Here is a 26,486-nt window from a genome sequence, read left to right as displayed (position 1 = left end):
ACTACTACTACTACATTGGATCTTATCTCCCTCAGTGGGTCAACCAATGATCTGGTGCCAGTCCAATTTTTGATCTTCTTTTTACATACATTAACCCATTAGCGCCACACGCTTTATCGAAGCAACGCGTGCGATAACCCGGTAACCCATGTCACATGTCACCTCAGGTATTCTTTAACTATCAGCCTAACCTATTTTAACCAGCTGTCAACCTGCAACCTTGGTGAGTATTTGCAAGTTGTGGCAGTATTATGAGCTGACAGCTGGTTTCCTGTCAGGATGCAGCTGCTGATACGGATTGGTGTTGCTGCTCGACATTCTCAGAGCACTGAAGTGAAGCAGGAAGTTTTGATTTGAAATCTGCATGCTTATTTATCAGCAGACAGAAGCTCCTGAACAATAATTGCTTCTTTGTGCTTAACAGGATGCACACCGAATATGATGGAAATCACTTTTCGGTATAATGATATTTTATTTTTTTTGCATTTACAATTACCACAAATGCCATTTTAAATAGCTGGGAATTATGCAGCTGATCTGCTTGCCATTCTGTGTTTGTTACCAGCAGAGACCATTTCACACTGTATGTACATGGCGAGTTAAGAGACAGGCAGGGGAAACTAACTTTTAGAAGGGTTGAATCATTTCAATTTTCCTTTGCTGCAAGGATATTTCAGCACTTAATTTGACTATCCATGAGGCTTAAAGATGGGATCCCAGCAGCATGCGGACCTTAATAATGTTTGCCACTGACACAACTAATTTAAAATCTTTACCCTGTTTAAAGGATACCAGAGCTAAAGACTATTGTAAAAATGGGCGGAGCAGGCATGTACAGGGAGCAGTCCTCTTGCTCACCATTCTTCCCCCCCCCCCCCCCCCCACTGTTCTCCTCTTTCCCCCTCCGTTCTCACCTAAATGTCCCCCAGAGCCTGTTCCGGGTTGGGCAGTAGTGCAAAGGCTATATGGACTAGCAGCACGCATCTTTGATCACACTGCTTCCTGCACATGCTCAGAGCGCTTCCGACCATGGGACGGATCAAGGACGTGCGCCCCGGGCCAGCACCGGCAGATCAGATGTTTGACTTGATTTGCTGCATGCTTTTGTCAGGTGTGGGGCTTAAAGGGAACCGAAACTGAGAGGGATATGGATGTTTCCTTTTAAACCATACCAGTTGCCTGGCAGTCCTGCTGATCTCTTTGGCTGCAGTGGTGGCTGAATCACAGACCTGAAACAAGCATGCAGCTAATCCAGTCTGACTTCAGTCAGAGCACCTGATCTGCATGCTTGTTGAGGGGCTGTAGCTAAAAGTATTAGAGACACAGGATCAGTAGGAGAGTCAGGCAACTGGTATTATTTTAAAATGAAAAATCCATATCCTTCTCAGTTTAGGTTCTCTTTAAGACACTTCTGATGCATAAAAGATCAGCAAGACTGCCAGGCAACAGGTATTGCTAAAAGGGAACCTAAAGTGAGCAGTATATATGGAAGCTGCCATATTTCTTTCCTTTTAAACAAATCCAGTTGCCTGGCACTTCTGCTGTTCTTTTTGTCTCTAGTGGTACCGAAATGACACCTGAAACAAGCATGTAGCTAATCTTGACAGATTTTTTTTGTTAGAAACGTCTGATCTGCATGATGGCTCAGGGTCTGTGGCTCAAAGCAGTATCAGCAGCACTGCTAGGCAACTGGTATTGTTTAAAAGGAAATAAATATGGCAGCCTTCATATCCCTCTCACTTCAGATGCCCCTTAAAGTGTATCTGAGATGAATACTGTCCCAAGATTTATACTGACCTGAGGCTTCCTCCAGGCCCCTTCATGCTGTTTGGTCTTGCGCCATCTCCGCTGGATGGTCGGTACATTGACTCAGTCGCTCTTCGTCGAGCGTGGCCAGGAGCGCCCTGTGCCTGCGCAGTACTACTAGAATTACAGCATGAATCCCTGTAATAACACACATTGCTAAATTTGTTGTTTACAGTACTCTTCTTATTTAATACACAACAAACACAATCGTCACACAATAAAAGCTTGCAGATAGTGTCCTCATTATGGGTAATTTCAAGAACTCCGAAGATTAACAGATCCCTAAAACCATTGTCCATTGATCCTAGAAAATGATGCAGATCTCTACAAACCGATCACATCTATGTATACTGAGAAGTTAACAGTTTCATCTATTATTTGATTCATGAATATTCAATTAGATCAATCAAGATCAATATAGAGTGTCTGTGTGCAACATATATATATATATATATATATATATATATATATATATATATATATATACATATATATATATATATATTGCACACAGTAGCTTGCACGGTAAAGAATATCATTTACAATTCCATAACAATGTGGAACTCTAGAATTTGGTTATGTATAGGTTTGAATTTTCTCCTTGGGGTTCCTCCGCTGCAATCTCCACAAATAGCATACCATTAGCTGCAGTAATAAGAATTTTATTAATCCTATTATTTAAGAAGATAACAGAGGGGCTAGAATGCAAAAATAAATCTGCATTGCCTGACAGTACACAGCACTTTTATTATCTGTTAATTTAGTTATTATTCTTTAGCAGGGGGCATTACTTTTTACCTTAATAAACATTATTAATGAAAACACAAGTGCAACGTTTGTTATATTGATATTTGTTTGCCGGGTGTTCAGCACTTGCATATGTGACGTAAATCCTTACGCATGGACAAATTGTTTGCTTAATATTACAGCGAAAGGAGTTAGCAGCAGGGGCTGGGAATATTCAGCAACCTTCCTGGTTCAAATTTAAAGAAAAACCTATAATGTGCAAAAAAAAAAAAAAAGTTCTGCCAGCCCCCTACAGCCTCCGTGTGCTTGCGCCGTCCCTGAACTATGCTCCAGTCTCCTGCCGCAGCTCAGTTTCGTTACCGCAAATTGTGTCCACTGTGCCTGCGTGACCCTGGAGTTAGCTTGTACAGATTTTTAATTAGACAGTGATAAATATGAAAGCCTTTACCTGACTGCGTGGGTCCTCATTCCCCTCACTAGGACAATCCCGCGCAGGCGCAGTACATGGTTTTCTTGTACTGTACCTGCGCAGGACGCTCCCGGTGACGGGAGTGCGAATGAGGGTGTGAGTGGCCACGGCTGCGCAAGCACAGCGGCCATCGTCTTGCAAGTCAAGGGTAATGAAACTGTGCCACGGCGGGGGACGGAAGGATTGCTCAAAGATGGCGCAGGCACAGGGAAGCTGCAGGGGGCTGGCAGAGGCCCCAGGTAAGTAAAACTCTTTTTTGGGTGGCACATTACAGTCAGCAGTTCTGTTGCACTACAGCTATCCTCCCCTTTAACAAAAGACGTGTGACCAGTGCCTTGGCATCGACTCAGCAAGAACTTAGGTTAATTAGCACCATTTATATTATTGAAACTTGTAGACTATTCATTTATTGACATGTAGAAATGCCCTTTTTTTTCAGCAGGTCCACATTAATTCTCTCGCTTTTTAAAATGAAACTACAAGTTTAATACCAGCCCACTTGAAATCATTTGGTTTAGCAATTTTACCTGACTGTATTCATGGAGTATAATTATTTCTGAAAACTCATAAAAAGAAAAAAGTTATAACACTCTGAAAGGTCCTGGTGTCAGCTTGTACAGACCTTTAATTAGGGAGTGATGAAAATGAAAGCCTTTACCTTTGTGTGTTATGAAAAGATCTTAACAGATTTATTATTTGACCTTCTACACCTCTCCCCAGCCTACTGGCAGATAAATGCCCCCTTCCTTCCACAAGTCTAATTCAATCACACCAATACACATACAGTTCCTCCTGGTAACCTTCACTGCCCTCACCTCTGCATAGACTGAAAGCCTGGCCTCTTCCAACACAGCCCATTGCTTCAGGTGCCACACAATAGCATCAATGAAAGAGGCGCTGGAATGCAAGGCAATGGCAATGCAATGACATGTAACAGAATGTAATACATTATTCAGGATACTCAATTTTACATTCATTATGCTTGTTTTAGCATCAAAAACACTTCCTTTATGTATATATTGCTGTATATTGGAATGTAACCCCACCCACCCAGTGATGTTTAGCCTGGGCTATTTAGCTAGGGCCTCTTTCCACTACTGTGGGATCTGCAGCGTTTCCTTACAAGTTTTTTGAGCAGGGAAACACAGACTATCCTGTCAATAGGCTTGCTGCCTATTCCACATTCCGGCGCATTTCAAGCAGCATGCTGCAGTTTACCGCAGCTTGCCTCTGAAACCCTATAGACGTGCTACAGGGAATCAGATTGGTACTCGCATCACTGCAAGTGTCGGCGTGTGTCCTGCAAGACGCACACTGGCATCGTGGAAACTGACCCTTATGCAGCCTTTTCATCCCAGAGCACTCTGGGTGACCAGGTGTTGTTTCTGCTCACTTCGGTACACACATCAAATAAACATTCTGCTTCTGATTTAAACATAAAATACATAAAAAAACATAAAAACTGAGATACCTCAAAAAGTAATTTTTAGGAGTAAGAGGATATATACAATTGTTTTATCTCATTGGTTTATTTTCACCTTGATATTCCTTTGAAGGGCTTATTCATTAAAAGGAAAGATGAGGTTTGATTTCTCTACTGGTTACAAAGATCCTCCCCAATTAGTGATGTGCTCATTGGATTATATCTACTATTGTGTGAATGTCTTTCCCATGGAAGGAATTAGAGAGCTGTTACATTACTCTGCCTATAGATGACATCTGCCATGAACACCGCCCTGGCCTGTTATAATCACCAGAATGTTTAGCGGTACTCTAAATGTTTACTTATGGCTTGTGTACAAATCACTGATAAGTTGCAACATCATAAAGTTTCTAAACGGAGTGGATGCCATTTTATCACGGCGCGTTCTATCAGAATCAAAACTGTTCTCTTTGAGTCACATAAATGATACACAATAATCCATAGTTAATGAGCTATGGGATTAAAACTCGACAAGTTGAAAGTCATTAGCTCGCAAAGAATAATGTAAGCAATCATGGCACAATCTTAAAATTACAGCTTTAAAGACATAAAAGAGTAGTACAAAGTGTAAAGAGTTAAGATCCGGCACAGCGGTTGTGATTTTAGTCCTACCGAGGGCAGATGGCTGGAAATAAAGTCGACGTTGTGATGTGTATTGTTCAAAGATTTGGGAAGGATTAAAGTTCCTTATTGTCCTTGGTACAGAATGTAACGCTGAAGTGACTCTCAGTTACTTCACTAATGGGCTCGTTCATTGAACACTGCAAGAAGCAAAGTGCAGTGTGTGTTTCTCCATGGCAGCCAGCCATTATTTACTAAAGACAGAGCGCTACCAATGGACTGTGCCTTGCAATTGCTACTGCCCTTTACAATAAGTGATTTGCTTTACACGCTTTGACTGAATAACTTCACCTCTCATCATGTTCAATAATACGTGCTAAATTTGGATGAATTGCCAGTCTGCCCGTTAAGCGTAGTTAAAGCAGCCCTAGACGTTGGACTTGGTGCAAGCAGGATTTGATGGCTTCAACAACTACATACATATACAGCACTTGCTTTTCTTGTATTCTGTGAGCATGAGTGGCCTGTGCTTCCAACACATCTGAGCAAAAATCACACCATAGGCGGAGAGCCTGAGAGCCCCTCATCTAGACTCTTGTCACATGATGGTCCTTTCAAAGGAAATCGAGGTGAGAGACCAGAGTTGAACAATCCACAAGGCAATTCTAGACAGTTGCCTAGGGCCTGAAGAGAGTCTGGGGGACCGGTGGATGCTAGCCCCCCTCCCCCCACACCTAAATCTAACTAAAGCCAGGTGACCATCAGCGCTGGGTAAAAAATGCTCTGCAAAGCTAATGTGGTGATGTAAATCATTGACGACTGTGGAATCATTGCAGTGCATTGCTACGTGGTTAAAACATTTATTATACTGCAAAGTGCATAGTGTGAACAACCCCTTAAAGGAAACCTGAGACAAAAAAAAATGTACATACACCCAGGGCTTCCTCCAGCCTCCTTCAGACTGATGACTCCCTCACCGTCCTCCCGGGCACCTCGACATGCGTTTTTTGTTCAGGTAAAGCCTTCAGTTGCCACGTACTGCACAATGGGGGCGTGCACATGGCCAAGCCGCGCATGAGTTGTACGCCCTGACTGACTGCGACTGAAGGTTTTACTGGGACCGAAGAGGAGGATTGAGGCAACCGGGGGAACGGCCAAAGAGCCATCAGCCTGAAGGGGGCTAGAGGAAGCCCCATTTATGTACAAATTATTTAATTTATTTGTCTCAGGTACATTTTAATGGCCTTAATTCTTCATATTATTTTTTTTTCCACCTAGCAAATATGTATGCATGCAAGGAATGTTTGAAATGATGGTATACACCAGGGGTCAGGAACCTTTTTGGCTGAGAGAGCCATGAACACCACATATTTTAAAATGTAATTACATGAGAGCCATACATACAATATGTTTCAAACGAAATACAAGTAAAAGTGTGAATTTTATATAAGACCAACACTTTTAAAGTACATTAAGTATCTGAATTCTGTTAGGCTATTGCTAACCAATGATGAATAAAGTACTTCTTACAATTAATGTTTCTTCTGGAGCGGCATGGTTTTGCTGATTTCAAGTGACAGGCAGCCTATTGGGCCAATCAAAGTGCGGGGATCTCGTCCTACAAAGTCACTGGATCTGACAAGGTCTAGGGCAGCCGCAGGACAATTGGAGAGGCTGTTAGTTTTGGGGTAGCGTGAGTAAGTTAGTAGAGCATGCTACAGCAGTAGCGGGCCTACTTTAGAAATTTTACTTGCGCTGCCACACAAAGCTGTGCTGCTTGAGCAGTGCAGCTTAGTGAATCAACCCCTACTGATTTGTCTGTGAGCCAGATGTAACCATCAAAAGAGCCACATCTGGCTCCCGAGCCATAGGCTCCCTACCCCTGGTATACACCATTAGGGGTGCTCAGCATACCACATCTTTCACACAGGGGTACATGCTACATTAATGTTGAGAAATATTGTGTTAGGGCTTGTTCACATCTAGGGCGTTTTCTGCATTTTTTCAAGCACAGGCGATTTTCAAAATCGCCCTAAAAACACTTGTGCAATGATTCCCTATGAGAGAGTTCACATCTGATTTTTGCCTCAGTGTATAGGAAACTTACCAAACACACAGGAGATACTCACTTCCCAAACAGTTCTCTGCTGCTTATATAAAGCCTGCAGGCTGCTTGTAAGCCAATCAAGAAGTGCACATACACATGACACCTAGTCTGCAGTGATTAATTCAAACAGAAGCTGAGCTACTCAGCTAGTCATAGGAGAGGGTTTCAGTTGCATATAGACAATGGCTATATGGCCAGCAGGGGGCACCAGCGTGCAGGATATACCCTCTCATCTGCCCCCCTCCTAACTAAACTGCATGGGAATCTACATTAAAATTTAAAAACAATAATGGTGCACAAGCCAGCCTGGGGCCCCAGGAACTCTCACTGCCCGGGGCCCCAGAACCAGCATGCAACACCATATGTGAGCGCAGCCAAGCCCTGGATCTGCCCCACCCAGGAGCTTGTCCCCAACTGCTCTGAAACTTACCAAACACACAGGAGATACTCACTTCCCAAACAGTTCTCTGCTGCTTATATAAAGCCTGCAGGCTGCTTGTAAGCCAATCAAGAAGTGCACATACACATGACACCTAGTCTGCAGTGATTAATTCAAACAGAAGCTGAGCTACTCAGCTAGTCATAGGAGAGGGTTTCAGTTGCATATAGACAATGGCTATATGGCCAGCAGGGGGCACCAGCGTGCAGGATATACACTCTCATCTGCCCCCCTCCTAACTAAACTGCATGGGAATCTACATTAAAATTTAAAAACAATAATGGTGCACAAGCCAGCCTGGGGCCCCAGGAACTCTCACTGCCCGGGGCCCTAGAACCAGCATGCAACACCATATGTGAGCGCAGCCAAGCCCTGGATCTGCCACACCCAGGAGCTTGTCCCCAACTGCTCTGAAACTTACCAAACACACAGGAGATACTCACTTCCCAAACAGTTCTCTGCTGCTTATATAAAGCCTGCAGGCTGCTTGTAAGCCAATCAAGAAGTGCACATACACATGACACCTAGTCTGCAGGTAAGTTTCAGAGCAGTTGGGGACAAGCTCCTGGGTGTGGCAGATCCAGGGCTTGGCTGCGCTCACATATGGTGTTGCATGCTGGTTCTGGGGCCCCGGGCAGTGAGAGTTCCTGGGGCCCCAGGCTGGCTTGTGCACCATTATTGTTTTTAAATTTTAAAGAGGAACTGTAACGACAAAACGGCCCCTGGGGGGTACTCACCTCGGGTGGGGGAAGCCTCAGGATCCTAATGAGGCTTCCCACGCCGTCCTGCGTCCCTCGGGGGTCTCGCTGTAGCCCTCCGTGCAGCGGTGACGCAATATTTACCTTCCTGGCTCCTGCGCAGGCGCTCTGATGCCTCTCGGCGCCGAAGTAGGCGGAAATACCCGATCGCCGTCGGGTCTGCTCTACTGCGCAGGCGCAAGTTTCCGGCGCCTGCGCAGTAGAGCGGACCCGACGGAGATCGGGTATTTCCGTCTATTTCCGTGCCGAAAGTCGCCACAGCGCCCCCGCTGGAGCCAGCAAAGGTAAATATTGAACTGACAGTCGGCACAGTCGCCGGCTGTTCGGAGGGCTGCGGCGAGACCCCCGTGGGACAGAGGACGGCGTGGGAAGCCTCATTAGGATCCGGAGGCTTCCCCCACCCGAGGTGAGTACCCCCCAGGGGAGGTTTTTGTTGTTACAGAGTCTCTTTAATGTAGATTCCCATGCAGTTTAGTTAGGAGGGGGGCAGATGAGAGGGTATATCCTGCACGCTGGTGCCCCCTGCTGGCCATATAGCCATTGTCTATATGCAACTGAAACCCTCTCCTATGACTAGCTGAGTAGCTCAGCTTCTGTTTGAATTAATCACTGCAGACTAGGTGTCATGTGTATGTGCACTTCTTGATTGGCTTACAAGCAGCCTGCAGGCTTTATATAAGCAGCAGAGAACTGTTTGGGAAGTGAGTATCTCCTGTGTGTTTGGTAAGTTTCAGAGCAGTTGGGGACAAGCTCCTGGGTGTGGCAGATCCAGGGCTTGGCTGCGCTCACATATGGTGTTGCATGCTGGTTCTGGGGCCCCGGGCAGTGAGAGTTCCTGGGGCCCCAGGCTGGCTTGTGCACCATTATTATTTTTAAATTTTAATGTAGATTCCCATGCAGTTTAGTTAGGAGGGGGGCAGATGAGAGGGTATATCCTGCACACTGGTGCCCCCTGCTGGCCATATAGCCATTGTCTATATGCAACTGAAACCCTCTCCTATGACTAGCTGAGTAGCTCAGCTTCTGTTTGAATTAATCACTGCAGACTAGGTGTCATGTGTATGTGCACTTCTTGATTGGCTTACAAGCAGCCTGCAGGCTCTATATAAGCAGCAGAGAACTGTTTGGGAAGTGAGTATCTCCTGTGTGTTTGGTAAGTTTCAGAGCAGTTGGGGACAAGCTCCTGGGTGTGGCAGATCCAGGGCTTGGCTGCGCTCACATATGGTGTTGCATGCTGGTTCTGGGGCCCCGGGCAGTGAGAGTTCCTGGGGCCCCAGGCTGGCTTGTGCACCATTATTGTTTTTAAATTTTAATGTAGATTCCCATGCAGTTTAGTTAGGAGGGGGGCAGATGAGAGGGTATATCCTGCACGCTGGTGCCCCCTGCTGGCCATATAGCCATTGTCTATATGCAACTGAAACCCTCTCCTATGACTAGCTGAGTAGCTCAGCTTCTGTTTGAATTAATCACTGCAGACTAGGTGTCATGTGTATGTGCACTTCTTGATTGGCTTACAAGCAGCCTGCAGGCTTTATATAAGCAGCAGAGAACTGTTTGGGAAGTGAGTATCTCCTGTGTGTTTGGTAAGTTTCAGAGCAGTTGGGGACAAGCTCCTGGGTGTGGCAGATCCAGGGCTTGGCTGCGCTCACATATGGTGTTGCATGCTGGTTCTGGGGCCCCAGGCAGTGAGAGTTCCTGGGGCCCCAGGCTGGCTTGTGCACCATTATTGTTTTTAAATTTCAGTGTATAGGAAAAACGCAAAATGCATTATACATTAACAGTAACATTGTATGTACTCTTTTTCGTGTCAAACAGTTTAAAAATCGCTCTGAAAAAGCGCTTAGAAAAGCGCTTTTAAAAAAACCGCAGTGCACAGTGGAGCACCGGGAGGTTCTGAAAAAATCACGCACAAAATCGCAGAACGTTTGCATTTGCGATTTTGATTTTAGATGTGAACAGGGCCTCAGAGTATGGTGTAAACATTAGATTATAAACCTGTTTGAAAGGAAGAAATTGACAGGAAAAATGTCAGTGTTGTATAAATATGTTAAATTTAAGGGGCACTATGGCGAAAAATTGTAAAATTTAAAATATGTGCAAACATAAACAAATAAGAAGTACGTTTTTTCCAGAGTAAAATGAGCCATAAATGACTTTTCTCCTATGTTGCTGTCACTTACAGTAGGTAGTAGAAATCTGAAAGAAGCAACAGGTTTTGTACTAGTCCATCTCTTCATGGGGGGATTCTCAGGGATGTATTTATTTTCAAAAGCACTTAGTGATTGGCAGTTGCTCTGTCCAACTGCCAAAAAACTGTTCAGCGAGCAGGGAGGCTGGCCAGCATCATTGTTTAAATTCTTTTTAGGGAATTACTTTATAAAGAATAAAAGCCTTGCTGAGAATCCCCTATGAAGAGGTGGACTAGTCCAAAATCTGTTGCTTCTGTCAGATTTCTACTACCTACTGTAAGTGACAGCAACATAGGAGAAAAGTAATTTATGGCTCATTTCACCCTGGAAAAAACATACGTATTTGTCTATGTTTGCACATATTTTAAATTTTACAAATTTTCGCCATAGTGCCCCTTTAAGTAACACAAATAGTGATTTCTGATGCTGATTCTTATCATTTTTATGTTTCGCTTGTCATTCCTATGTGGGTAAGGTCTCTGTACTTCTGCCTAGTTTAGCAGGGCACATATCAATAAAATGCCGGCTAATCTTGTCCCCTATTTCTCCCCGCAGGGCCCTGGTGGGATCAGAGCTGGAACCAGCATCTGCCAGGACAGTGTACCCATGCTTTGATGAGCCTGCACTGAAGGCAACCTTTAAGATCAGCATTGTCCACAATTCCAGTTATGTCGCCCTCTCCAATATGCCAGCCATAGGTAGGTTAATATATTTTAAATCTTCATTCTTACATCATATTAGCAAATAGAAAAAATAAACAAAAAAAACCTATGAGGACAATGGTACTGAAAACATTATGTTTATTCACCATACACATTGCCATTATTCAGACACTAAATAACAGTACTAAAATAATACCAGTATAAATGAGACAACTGCTTATTGGTCAAGTTTGGTAATATTAGATGAAGATCGGGATGTATGTAGGCTACAGCAGGCTATGTGGGCAGACACCCTTAACAATCATAACAGATATATATCATATATTTCTCCTGTATTTGCCAAATTACACATCATCCCTGATTAACGGTCTTGCAGGTTAGAAATGATTGGAGACCATGAACAAGCCTGTATACATGTCCTGTAGTTATTAACTTCTTTGCTTCAGCTGCAAAACTGCTAATTGACTAACCTTACAGCAACCGTGGCTATAATTTGATGTGCCCCAGGTGAGAAATGCAAACACCTGTCCCCCAATAGCAGAACATTTTTAATCAATCCAGGCCAGATTTGTAGGATATATTATGTTGTCCATTTAATGGAAAAACTTACGGTAGTTATGGTAATCATGCCAGTATAAAACATGCAGTTTAAAAGTAATACCAATTGAGGAAAATATGAAAGTTGCAAGACACAGAACATTTACATTGTGCTTTTCTCCTGGTGGACTCAAAGCTCCAGAGCTGCAGCCACTAGGGCGCGCTCTTACCTGTCCTTTAAAGGAATACCAAGGTGAAAATAAATGGATGTATGTAAAATGTGTATGTACAGAGACAAGCATACGAATAACTAGGCTGTGCTCCTTTTTTTCTTTTTCTGCCTGAAAGGATTATCATTCAGCTATGCAACTGACAGTTTATCTCCAGTCACACTATAGGGTAACCCTCACTGATGAGGAATTACAGCCATAAAACTTTTTCCTTGCAGAGAATGGCTTCTGAGAGCAGGGGAGAGAGAAAAAGGGTGGATCATTCATATATAGGTGAAACTCAAAAAATTAGAATATAGTGCAAAATTTCATTTATTTCAGTTAATAAACTTAACCACTTTACATTCACTTTACCACCAGTGTATATCTCCGTCCCTTTTCCCACCCTGTCAACACCAGGGACGGAGATGTCCGCACCTCCCGACGCTCCCGCAGCTGTTCGCGCTCCCGCTCCCTCATGCGCGTGCCCCCGCGCTCGTGCACGCCACCGCCCGCTCACCCGGAGATCAATGAACGGGAAAAACCGTTTCCGTTCGTTGATCTAAGCCCCCCACAATGATCAGCTGCTTCTATGAAAAGCAGCGCGATCATTGTGAGAAAAAAACGCATAAACAAAAAGTTACTGTGGCCATCTTGTGGCCAAATAGTAAAACTACACCCTAAAGCATTTTTCATATACAAATACATTAGTTTTACACTAAAAATTAACTCATTACCTCCCACACTCCCCAATTTATTTATTTTTTTGTAATCTAAAAAAAAAAATTACAATAAAAAAATACATATATAGTTACCTTAGGTACTGAACTTTTTAAATATTTATGTCAAGAGGGTATAACACTGTTACTTTATAAACTATGGGCTTGTAATTAGGGATGGATGCAAAACTGAAAAAAATGCTCCTTTATTTCCAAATAAAATATTGGCGCCAAACATTGTGATAGGGACATCATTTAAATGGTTTTATAACCGGGACAAATGGGCAAATACATTTCATGGGTTTTAATTACAGTAGCATGCATTATATAAAAACTATAATGGCCGAAAACTGAAAAATAATGAATTTTTTCCCACATTTTTCCTATTTTCCCATTAAAACTGTAAGAAAACGCAGAAAAGCCGCCACGTGTACTCAGAACAAGGCGGCTGATTCCGCGTCTAACGCGGCGGTTGGCACGCGTAGGCCTACACCTAGTAGTATGGCCGAACGCGGAGAAACTGCCGCATGCCTTGATAGCGGTGCGGCGGTTTCCGCGTCCAGCGCGGCGGGTGCTTTACATCACATGTCTGGTGTGGCTGGGACTGATAGTCCACACAGGTTTAGAAGGACGCGCGCGCGCGCTGAGCGGCAGTACTTATATGACAGCCAGAAGGGAGTCAGCTGACCAAGCCGGTCAGCTGACGGCAGTACCACTTCCCATTGTTCCAGCACTTAGGGGAGGCGCTGGAGAGCGCTTTGCTATATATACTGGGTGCTGGTCATTCTCTGGTTGTCTGCCGTTGCGATCACTACGTGGTAGCACTCAGACCTGTTTGTCAGAATCTGTGTTATTCTCTAGACTAGTTCCAGGGTGTTGATGACTACGGAGCTCACACCCAAGACTAGGAATACTGTGTATTATCTGTGTTATTATTCAGGCTAGTTCCAGGGTGTTGATGACTACGGAGCTCACACCCAAGACTAGGAATTAGCTTTACCATCCTGTTATACTTCAGACTAGTTCCAAGGTGTTGATGATCAAGGAACTCACACCTAGAGACTAGGCATTGTTGATTATTTGTTATGACCTTCTGCTTTCCTGACCTCTCTTCTGATTTCTGATTTGGTACTTTGCTATATCTGATACTCCATTGCCAAACCTTGCTAGCCTTAGGATTCCGAGTCTGTCTCCTTCCTCTGTACCTTATCTGTCTGTCTGTTGCTGACCTGGCTTGTTCGACCTCGAGAACTATCTCCTCTGTTTAGAGATCGTTCACAGATCTGTCAGTGACACTCCACCATTGGTTTCACTCACACTCTGGTCCTTCCCATTCTCAGCCTGACTTCTCCCCTTGGGGAGCCTCAGGCTTTTGAAAGGAGCCTGTTCTTTGGGCAGTGTCTCTACTGCCTTGCACCCTCTATACGGGTGCTCTCCTCAAAGTATTACTGTTGCACCAAACACTCATATTACTCAGGTGTCCAGAGGTTAGAGATATATCTGATTATCGGTGATACTGCAGATCATCAATAATCGGGTATATATCTGTATTCTCGGTGATACTGCAGATCACCGATAATCAGATCCTCTCTGTGTTACACCGATCATTACAGAACGGCAGACCAAACACAAATAGACACACTCACCGGCCGTCTGGGCACACTTACCACTTCGGTGGATAACATTAACCAAGTGCTGGGTAGTCACCGTGCGTTAATTAACGCATTGCCTGGGTCTATACAAACCCTCCAGACGGCTGTGGATGAAGTGCGATCTCCTCCTAGCACAGACATACGTATGCCTGTACCTGAAAAATTTTCCGGTCACAGATCTGACTTCCGAAATTTTAGAAGTAGAGTGTTATCCTACTTTGAGTTGAGACCTAATTCTTCAGGAACTATGGCCCAAAGGGTCACATTTATTAAAACTTTGTTATCAGGTGATTCCCAGACCTGGGCGTACAGTCTGCCCGCCGGAGACTTAGCCCTGACCTCTGTGGAGGAATTCTTTAAAGCCATGGCTATAATTTACGATGATCCAGACATTCCCTCGACTTCTGAGCGGAAGCTCAAACTGTTACGTCAAGGCAAGAGTCCGGTTGAGGAGTATGCTGCTGAATTTAGGAGGTGGTCAGTATCAGCCAGGTGGGGAACCTTTGCCCTTTTAGATTGTTTCCTATCAGGGTTGTCAGATGAGGTCTCTGATCTTATGTTAAGTCAGCCTGAACCTAAGTCCATCGATGAGGACATTTCATCGGCCATCAGAATAGTTCGCCGGCTGTGCTTTCAGAGACAGACCCGGGGTAGAAACTGTGTGAGAATGGTGCCCCACGCTGCGTCCCCTGTGACTCCACCTCCTCCCGTTTCGCCTCCACCTGAACCAATGCAGATTGGCCGGTCAAAGTTGTCTCAAGTGGAGCGGAAACACAGGATAGCAGAGCAGCTTTGTCTTTATTGTGCAGAGGGGGGTCATAGAGTACAGAATTGCCCTGCCTAGGAGTAGTTGGGGGTAATACCCTAGGCGTACAATTTTTACCCCTAGAAGATGAACGATTGCTTCTTCCTTGTAGTATTTCATGGGAGGATAGATCTGAAGTCACTGAAGCCTTTGTTGACTCAGGCTCAGCGGCCAATTTTATGGATTACGAATTTGCAAAAAAATTGGGTATTCCACTCACCCCGGTAAAACCACCTATTCAAGTTACGGCAGTGGATGATTCTCCTCTGCAGACTAACAGTCCTTTGTTGCAGACTCCAGAGGTGGGAGTCACTATAGGGGTGCTGCATAGGGAGAGTTTGCATTTTTTGTGTTACACATGACAACCTCCACGATCATTCTTGGCATGCCCTGGTTAAAACTTCACTCCCCTCAGATTAATTGGGCCACTGGTCAGCTAACGAGCTGGTCGTCCCATTGCTTTCATCATTGTTTAGCAAAGGTAACCTTGGGCCAAACCAAGATTCACATGGAGGGAGTGCCGGATCAGTATTCTGAATTTTCAGACGTGTTTTGTCCGAAATCAGCCATAAACTTCCTCCACATCGCCCTTTCGATTGTGCCATCGATCTCCGGTCTGGTTGTATGCCCCCTAGAGGTCATCTTTACAATTTGTCTGGGCCGGAAAAGTTGGCCATGCAGGAGTACATCCGTGAAAATTTAGCTAAAGGGTTCATTCGCCCTTCCCGGTCACCTGCTGGAGCAGGTTTCTTTTTTGTAAAGAAAAAAGACGGAGGCCTACGGCCATGCATTGATTATCGGGGTCTGAATAAAATCACAGTAAAAAATTGCTATCCTCTGCCTTTGATAGACGATTTATTTACTCAGATCACCAATGCTAAGATTTTCTCAAAATTGGATTTACGGGGTGCATACAACCTGGTGCGGATCAGAGAGGGCGATGAGTGGAAAACGGCCTTTAACACACCCGATGGGCATTACGAGTACCTGGTGATGCACTTCGGGTTGTGTAACGCTTCGGCCGTCTTTCAGGAACTCATTAATGAGGTGTTCAGGGAGGTTTTGGGTAAGTTTGTCCTGGTATATCTGGATGATATACTAATCTTCTCAGATAACCTCTCAGAGCACAGGGCTCATGTCAGATTTGTGCTGCACAAGCTAAGACAGAACATGCTTTATGCTAAATTGGAGAAATGCATTTTTGAGGTAGCATCTGTTGCCTGTCTGGGGTACATCATTTCTACCTCGGGCCTTTCTATGGACCCTGCCAAAGTCTCTGCTGTCCTGGAGTGGCCTCAGCCAGTGGGACTGAAAGCTCTTCAGAGGTTCTTAGGGTTCGCAAATTACTATAGAAGGTTCATAAAGGGGTACTCCACAGTCATTGCACCCCTCACCAGTCTCACTAAGAAAGGGGCAGATACCAACCACTGGTCCCCCGAAGCTTCGGCTGCTTTCTCCACTCTGAAAGAACTATTCCGATTCCGCGTGCAACGTGGCGGTTGGCACGCGTAGGCCTACACCTAGTAGTATGGCCGAACGCGGAGAAACCGCCGCATGCCTTGATAGCGGTGCGTCGGTTTCCGCGTCCAGCGCGGCGGGTGCTTTACATCACATGTCTGGTGTGGCTGGGACTGATAGTCCACACAGGTTCAGAAGGACACGCGCACGCGCTGAGAGGCAGAACTTATATGACAGCCAGAAGGGAGTCAGCTGACCAAGCCGGTCAGCTGACGGCAGTACCACTTCCCATTGGTCCAGCACTTAGGGGAGGCGCAGGAGAGCGCTTTGCTATATATACTGGGCGCTGGTCATTCTCTGGTTGTCTGCCGTTGCGATCACTACGTGGTAGCACTCAGACCTGTTTGTCAGAATCTGTGTTATTCTCTAGACTAGTTCCAGGGTGTTGATGACTACGGAGCTCACACCCAAGACTAGGAATACTGTGTATTAACTGTGTTATTATTCAGGCTAGTTCCAGGGTGTTGATGACTACAGAGCTCATACCCAAGACTAGGAATTAGCTTTACCATCCTGTTATACTTCAGACTAGTTCCAAGGTGTTGATGATCAAGGAGCTCACACCTAGAGACTAGGCATTGTTGATTATTTGTTATGACCTTCTGCTTTCCTGACCTCTCTTCTGATTTGGTACTTCGCTATATCTGATACTCCGTTGCCAAACCTTGCTAGCCTTAGGATTCCGAGTCTGTCTCCTTCCTCTGTACCTTATCTGTCTGTCTGTTGCCGACCTGGCTTGTCCGACCTCGAGAACTATCTCCTCTGTTTAGAGATAGTTCACAGATCTGTCAGTGACACTCCACCATTGGTGTCACACACACTCTGGTCCTTCCCATTCTCAGCCTGACTCCTCCCCTTGGGGAGCCTCAGGCTTTTGGAAGGAGCCTGTTCTTTGGGCAGTGTCTCTACTGCCTTGCACCCTCTATACGGGTGCTCTCCTCAAAGTATTATTGTTGCACCAAACACTCATATTACTCAGGTGTCCAGAGGTTAGAGATATATCTGATTATCGGTGATACTGCAGATCTTTAATAATCGGGTACAATAATACAATACAAAAACATTTCTATAGCACTTTTCTCCCATAGGACTCAAAGCGCTTAGGCTCTCTCAGATTCAGTAATTAGTAGGCTGAACTATTCACACAACAAAAGTTATATTTCTGCAAATGCCATACTGAACAGGTGGGTTTTCAGTCTGGATTTAAACACGTCCAGGGATGGGGCTGTCCTGATCTGTTGAGGTAAGGAGTTCCAAAACATAGGGGCAGCATGACAGAAGGCTCTGGGATCAAAAGTTTCCAAGTGGACTATGGGTATGACTAGATTATTAGAACCTGTGGATCTGAGAATGCGGGGATTGCTACGCAGCTGTAACATATCTTTCATGTATCCAGGGCCTAGATTATTCAGGGATTTAAATGTCAGTAGGCCGATCTTGAATAGGACCCTCCATTCTATAGGTAGCCAGTGAAGGGAATGCAGGACTGGCGTTATGTGGCAGTGACGGGGTTGGTTGGTTAGCAGTCTGGCAGCAGTATTCTGTATCAGCTGTAGGCGGTACAAGACCTTTTTTGGAAGGCCAGTGTAGAGAGCATTGCAGTAGTCCAGTCGGGATGTGATGAAGGCGTGGACTAAGGTTGGCAGATCTTCTGGGGGTATGAGGTGCTTGATTTTTGCAATGTTCTTCAGGTGAAAATATATATCTGTATTCTCGGTGATACTGCAGATCACCGATAATCGGATTCTCTCTGTGTTACACCGATCGTTACAAAAACATATTTAGAACAAAATAATTCTTGGCATAATGTCCCACCTAAATAAAGCCTAATTGGTGGTGAAAGAAACAAGATATAGTTCATTTCATTGTGATAAGTAATGATAAAGTTATAGACGAATGAATGGAAGGAGCGCTGAAAGGTGAAAATTGCTCGGGTGCTCAAGGGGTAAAACTGCTCAGTTGTGAAGTGGTTAAAAGGTAAAACTAATACATAAAATAGACTCATTACACGCAAAGCTAGATATGTCAAGCCTTTATTTGTTATAAGTTTGATGATTATGGCTTACAGCTTATGGAAACCCCAAAATCAAAATCTCAGACCATTAAAATATTGTGAAAATGTTCAATATTCTAGGCTCAAAGTTTCAGAATCTAATCAGCTAATTAATCCAAAACACCTGCAAAGGGTTCTTATTTCATATATTAGTGTAACCTTTTGAGTTGATTTACTGAAATAAATTGACTTTTTGCACAATAATCTAATTCTTTGAGTTTCACCTGTATTGTAGCTCTGGCATACTTCAAAGACTGTGTCATTAAGCAGAGATAATGAAGCAATAAAAACTTAAAAAACACATTTAAACATGTAATAAAACCATGGCATATCTCAAATAGTCATTTTTAGGATTAGGAGGATAGATACAATTATATATTTCATCAGTTTATTTTTACCTCGGTTTCTTCCTTTACAGTTAACAATACTTACAAATGGAAATACAGTTATTATTTTGTTACCTCCAATATTCCTTCCTTGTTATCAATAGCCACTGCTAAACTGTTTCCAAACAAGATGAGAGGTGGGACTCTGTTACAGCTATTCGCATCAATGGCTATAATGTGAAAATGGTTTAAATCCAGACTGCTTTAGCACCCAAGTGGCATCTGTTGATGTAATTGTTTTGTTTTGAAAGAAAAGTCCCCCAGGCTGACACCACCCCACAATACCCACATCATAGGAACAGGGCAAGTAGTGGCATTTAACAATAAGGTACACTCCACAGGGCACTTATGCCTGGTACACACCATGCAATTTCCCATCAGATAGATTGGTTATTAGATAATTTCCGACAGATCCGATCGTTTTTTTTTTTTTAATCAATTTTCTGATCACTTTTATGCAAATCGATCAGAAAAACGATCTGGAATCAGATCGGACCTGTCGGAAATTATCTATTCGACTCATCTATCTGATGGGAAATTGCATGGTGTGTATCAGGCTTTATACAGGTTTATTTATTGTAAGTGCTCAAGGCCAATTTATTTTAGCCTTTTTTCTTCATTTGCTACATGTCTTTGCTTCTAATTAGTACTGCTGTAGTGTGTATTTATGTTCACTTGTCACTAGGGGGCAGTGTGAGACAATAACAGAGGACTTCTGCTTTCAGTTTTTATATTTTCTGCTAGCAGAGAGAGATCAAAGCATTTCAATAATTTACAGCACAATGGGTTCTGCTGACTGTGGTCAAAAGCAGTGCACTTATCTCAGACAAGATAACTGTTGACGCTGCTAATGGGTTAAAGTACCGTAAATGTATCCTTTAATACGTACTGATGTACTAAGACCACAATTTTTTGACAATGAGCCATGATCTAAACTGGTGATCAATATTTCTATAAAAAGTTCTGTGTCCCTGTTGTATACCTCTGCAGTCACACATTGCAAATCCACTAAAGCATTCTCAAATCGATATTGTCTTAAATGACCAGGGTGATGGCTGTATATGTCACCAGAAAATAGCAGGTAGAGCTGCTTTATTGTATTCTGTACAGAACATCGTTCTATCACTATGGTCTTATATGAGCAGGGAGATGGCTGCACGTTTCACTAGAAAATAGCAGGCAAGGCTGCTTTATTGTATTCTGTACAGAACATCATTCTATCGCTATGGTCTTATATGAGCAGGGAGATGGCTGCACGTTTCACCAGAAAATAGCAGGCAAGGCTGCTTTATTGTATTCTGTACAGAACATCTTTCTATCACTATGGTCTTATATGACCAGGGAGATGGCTGCACGTTTCACCAGAAAATAGCAGGCAAGGCTGCTTTATTGTACAGTATTCTGTATAAAAAAATCTGTTTTCACACTGTATACTCTAATACTCTGTATACTCTAATAATTGTATTATATTCATATCTAAACATTTTGAAGTAGTAATGATGTTGTTATAATGTAATTAATGGTCTTGTGTCTGCAGACTTATTTTTTTTGCAGGCATTCTTAATCATTTTTTTTTTAATATGGTAAATGTCTTTTTCTTTTTTTGAGCATCAGCAATTATTTGTAATACATTCAAAGGATATTTATGTTTGTAATACATTTGTGCTTTTTTCAAAAGAAAGACACAACTTGAAAATCACATGTCATTATTAAAGGGAAGGTTCAGGGACTATGAAAAAAAAATAAAAATCCTTATCCACTTACCTGGGGCTTCCTCCAGCCCGTGGCAGGCAGGAGGTGCCCTCGGCGCCGCTCCGCAGGCTCCCGGTGGTCTCCGGTGGTACAGCCCGGAGGACGTCCGATGACGTCAGCGCGCCGGCGTGGACCGCACAATGGAGCGCAGAAGAGGCCCGACCTGGCCACTGGCCTGGGCAGGACGGGTCGGCCCCTGGAGACCACCGGGAGCCTGCGGAGCGGCGCCAAGGGCACCTCCTGCCTGCCACGGGCTGGAGGAAGCCCCAGGTAAGTGGATAAGGATTTTTATTTTTTTTTCATAGTCCCTGAACCTTCCCTTTAAAGGGGCAGTACAGGAAAAGTTTGGTTTCTGGGATAACCCTAGTAGCATGTTTCTAATTGTAAGAGAGTCACATATATAATGCTGGGAATATGCAATGAGATTTTTCAGCAGAGTTACTGTCCGATAGATTTTCCGATAGATTTTTTGAACATTTTTCTGATCTATTTCCATTCACTTCCATGAGAAATCGATCAGAAAAAACAAAATCAGATCGGATATGTTGGAAATTATCTATCGAACCATCTATCTGCCAAAAAATCTCATGGTGTACTCCCAGCATAAGGTAGTGTATCCGGGGACAAATGCAGACCATTTTAAACGTCAATCAGGCGTTAAGTTGGACGTGTGTATGCACCTTTACAGAACAGGCTTTTATCTCACACATGGAGAAAATAGAAATAGCTGTTACAACTGAGCTGAACAGAGGAGGATGTCCTTTCTCTCTAAATGACGGCCATGATCTATAAGAGGTGCTATAAATTATCCTATCCAGCTGGCATTACCTAATATATGCTTCTTTCACTATTAGAAACATGCTACTACGGTTATCTCAGTAGCCAAAATTTCACTGTAGTGTCCCTTTAAATATTTTTTTTTTTACAGTAGAAATTATCAAATTGGAATCCTGTGTTCAGAATAAATAAATCAAGCAGAAATGTCATTACTTACTGTTCATATGCATTCCTGTAGTACATTTACCCCCCCCCCCCCCCCAAATCCCACTGTTAACACACTGGGCATTATGCAAGTGTGCATGCACAAAACTTCAGGCTAGGTTTGCTGTGGGACGTTGCGTTGTATTCCCTGTTCAACAGGGACGCAACACAACAAAAAGTCATACTGCACATTACCATCTGTTAAAGTTGCATACAGTAGATACAGTGAAGCATACAGACAGTGAATAGTATGCTTCCCGATATCTGTTAACATGTGCGTTAACATAAGGTAATGCCTGCATGCAGTGCATTACCAAAACCAACACATTACACCATAAAGCTAACGCTGCACTGTGAACGTCACATAGACTCATCATTGCAGTTCATTAAGCAGAGTTATAAGATTTTATAACGTGCGACCATAACGTCCCACTGTGAACCTAGCCTCAGAGATTTGCTTGTCGTGTATTGTCTGTTATAGCTAGTAGCAGTAGGGTATTGTACTTTGTTAGCCATCAGTAAAAGCAAGAAGTTTTGAATCAGGATGATACCATTTATTGGCTAAGTTAGAAGAATAATAGTAAGCAAGCTTTCGGCTGTATAGATTGAAGCTCGACGAAGGCTATACAGCCGAAAGCTTGCTTACTCTTAATTCTTTTAAGTTAGCCAATAAATGGTATCATCCTGATTCAAAACTTCTTGCTGTTATAGCTTGCAGCCTAATTTTGAATAGAGAAACAGTGTTGATGGTGCAGAGGTACCCTTCTTGATTATGTACCGGTACATGGAATTGTGCACACGTTCTTATATTTCTCCATGGACAGATGCAGACATCACATTCAGTGTTGCTCACAAATTTTCACTAAAAAGTCTTTTTCTCATCGAAAATGGCATTTTGGATATCGAAAAATTTTTCGCAATATGGTGAAAATTCACAGAAATGTTATTTTTATTGCAGAAACTCATTATTTTTACCATGAAAAAGCCAAAAAAATCATTTATTTTAGTGAAAAAAAAATCACAAACTTATTACAAAATGATTTTCTATTGCATTTTCTCTTGAATGTCGAATTTAACATTATATTCAAAAAAATTAATGTGAAAAGAATATCGGCATTTTCACTCACCACTGATTAAATTGAGCATCTCCTCTGGCCGCACCCATCTAGATGCCATCGGAGATACGTTCCTGACCTGATAGCTCTCTTTCACACTGCTGTGGATCTCCTGCACTCTTATTAGTTATTTTTCTATCTATATGAGTACAGTTTCTTGTGTTTCCTTGGCATTGGCAGTCACTTTTTGTGTGTTCCATGTGGGGGTTCTCCTTATGCCAGTTATCCTTTCACCTAGCATTATTTTTCCTTTCTTTGCTTTAAATACATACTCTTCTCTTGTATGTACCTTTATAGGGATTTATGCACAATGCACTTTACCATTATCTCAATGTACATGGTATCATTAACATGATGTCATTCTTTTGGCCACATGTGATTTTCTATTGACAGTGATTTAATTTTTTATATATACCTATTCCCCCGCTTTGACTATGGACGTTTTTAGGTGGTTTTAATTGTTGTGCATTGCAATAAATTGGTTATTATTTGTTAATTATCTGATGTGGTTTTTAGTGTGGTCTATGTATATCTTGCAGCCGCTCAGCACACTTCAGGTGCATATATATATATATATATATATATATATATATATATATATATATATATATATATATATATATATACAGTGGCTTGCAAATGTATTCGGCCCCCTAGAAGTTTTCCACATTTTGTCACATTACTGCCACAAACATGAATCAATTTTATTGGAATTTCACGTGAAAGACCAATACAAAGTGGTGTACACGTGAGAAGTGGAACGAAAATCATACATGATTCCAAAACATTTTTTACATATCAATAACTGCAAAGTGGGGTGTGCGTAATTATTCAGCCTCCTTTGGTCGGAGTGCAGTCAGTTGCCTATAGACATTACCTGATGAGTGCTAATGACTAAATAGAGTGCACCTGTGTGTAATCTAATGTCAGTACAAATACAGCTGCTCTGTGACGGCCTCAGAGGTTGTCTAAGAGAATCTTGGGAGCAACAACACCATGAAGACCAAAGAACACAACAGACAGGTCAGGGATAAAGTTAGAGAAATTTAAAGCAGGCTTAGGCTACAAAAAGATTTCCAAATCCTTGAACATCCCACGGAGCACTGTTCAAGCGATCATTCAGAAATGGAAGGAGTATGGCACAGCTGTAAACCTACCAAGACAAGGCTATCCACCTAAACTCACAGGTTGAACAAGGAGAGCGCTAATCAGAAATGCAGTCAAGAGGCCCATGGTGACTCTGGACGAGCTGCAGACATCTACAGCTCAGATGGGGGAATCTGTCCATAGGACAACTATTAGTTGTGCACTGCACAAAGTTGGCCCTTATGGAAAAGTGACAAGAATAAAGCCATTGTTAACAGAGAAGCATAAGAAGTCCTGTTTGCAGTTTGCCACAAGCCATGTGGGGGACACAGCAAACATGTGGAAGAAGGTGCTCTGGTCGGATGAGACCAAAATGGAACTTTTTGGCCAAAATGCTAAACGCTATGTGTGGCAGAAAACTAACACTGCACAGCACTCAGAACACACCATCCCCACTGTCAAATATGGTGGTGGCAGCATCATGCTCTGGGGTTGCTTCTCTTCAGCAGGGACAGGGAAGTGTTATAAACTGTTCTTATCACCTTGCTTCGACACCATCGTCTCACAGACTGTGAGATCACTTGACTCTCCACACCGCAAACCGGATATAGACTTCCTCAGGCTTTTTCCAATGTTTACGTTATTTATTCAGGAAACAGGAATACAGATAGATACATTCATCTCCTGGCAAAGCAGACTTCCATGTTGCGTTACAGCTACTTGAGTATCTATCCTACTGAAGATACCCAGGTCTTCTTGTATCTACTCTATGTTACATCTAGACTTACTATGTACAGCATACATTATATCAGATTACAGGAAGGAATAACATGCTTAGAAGTCCCAGTCAGCCTGGCGAGCTAGCGTGAAAGTCAAGAGCAGAAGTGAGCTCTCATAGCTCCCTCCACCTTTAATAGCGACTAGGAAAGAGTTAAATATGACATCACCTTCGCCACCCCCTAAACCAGTTTATTGGTGGACCCTACTCGTGGTGTCATCCTACACGCCTACTCGATTAATATTTAATGTCACCTTTCCTTTACTTACAGGAATGTGGATGTTTTGTAAACATGGCCAATGTTTTCTGTTCTGGTGGGTGTACATGCCCAGGTCAGAGAGACCCGCGGCCTTGTTCAGAACAGCTTCTTGGTATGTTCTAGTTCTGCTGACAGAACTGCAGATTTTCTCTCTTCAGAGAAAATCCCCTTAAAGGGCAGGTCTGCTCATCAAGCCTTTTTGACTAACTCAGTCCAAATAACTGAGGCCTACTTAAATTATAACAATCCCCCCTAAAACGGCTTGACCCGCAGATCCCAGCGTCTGAACCTCCCAGTACCTGGTTTCTTTCGTTTATGTTTCACTTTTCGATGTTCGTGCTCACACAACTTCTCTGCTCTCGGTGGTTACCCCTGGAAGAGAGAGAGCAAGACCTCTTGGTCTTCCTGTAACCAGGCTCTCTGGGAAAGCCCTACTTCTAAGTCCCTCAACACCACATGCTCAGCATTTGCGTCACTTGCGTATCACTCACAAACTTGCATGACCACAGAAAAGTGAAACTCGTTTGGTTGTTACAAAACGGAGCAGTGCCAGGTGCCTTCTAAAAGAGCGCCTTTATACAATCAGCTCCTAGGTACTACTAAACCTATACCCGTAACCCTGTATATCCCTTAATTTAAACTATTGGTTCCGGAGATTGTTTATGAGGCACCAATCTCTGGACCAGGTTAATTTATTTTACGTAATTTTAACCCGCAACCTCACCTGGATAACGATGCCTAAAGTTGTCATCCCCATCCAGACGACCAGTGGGTGTAGAAAGAACTTTGGAACTGCAGATGCCCCGTCCGAGTGTCCCTGGAACATCACCGGAACCTTTGTCCACCAGGGCAGACTGGAACTCACCTGCTCATTTTTGTGTTCTACCTCGTTAAGATCACCTGTATCATGGTGAAATCTTACCTCTAACTTAGTGTACTGTTTGTTTAACCTTTGTAACAACATGTGGCCGTCTTGGATCAAACCCTGTTCCCCTTTGTCCCATGTCGTGTTCTCTTTCAGGACGGGAACTACTCGTGAAACTTTGACCTTTAGAGTTCTCTTAACAATTTGAGAAACAACGTCATCCAGCCTGGATGACAGGATCCATATGGGATCTCCACTCACACAATATGTTCCCCTTGGAAAACTCCCCCTTATCGGAACAATTATGAGAATATACCTTGAATGTATCACTAGACCTTATGTTAAAAAAACCAAACCCTTCCTTCAGCCACCGGAACTATTGGTTTGGCTTCAGGGTGGATCTTTTGAATGGTAGCCTCGCAGTCTGCGTTATTGAACCCGCAGGCTTCTTCACTAAATTTGGCTTGCCCCGGCCAACGCAGATACTTCTGCAAGAATTGCCCGCATGAGGACAACTCTACTTGCTTCACCTCCCCGTCTAGCACCAAAA

At 43.3% G+C, this 26,486-nt stretch overlaps 1 protein-coding gene across 1 annotated transcript in view; it reads left to right on the top strand.

Moving 5' to 3' along the window:
• The window catches only part of LVRN (laeverin), a 188,877-nt gene that overhangs the window by 44,373 nt on the left and 118,018 nt on the right, over window positions 1-26,486 (top strand). The window contains exon 2 of the mRNA XM_068247159.1: window positions 11,115-11,257. Within this exon, the coding sequence (XP_068103260.1) occupies window positions 11,115-11,257 (143 nt within the window). The remainder of the gene's footprint in view (window positions 1-11,114; window positions 11,258-26,486) is intronic.

Source organism: Hyperolius riggenbachi, chromosome 1 (genome assembly GCF_040937935.1).
Source record: "Hyperolius riggenbachi isolate aHypRig1 chromosome 1, aHypRig1.pri, whole genome shotgun sequence".
NCBI classification, from domain to species: domain Eukaryota; kingdom Metazoa; phylum Chordata; class Amphibia; order Anura; family Hyperoliidae; genus Hyperolius; species Hyperolius riggenbachi.
The sequence above is the reverse complement of the archived record's forward strand: the minus strand, read 5'-3'. Positions and strand labels throughout refer to the sequence as shown.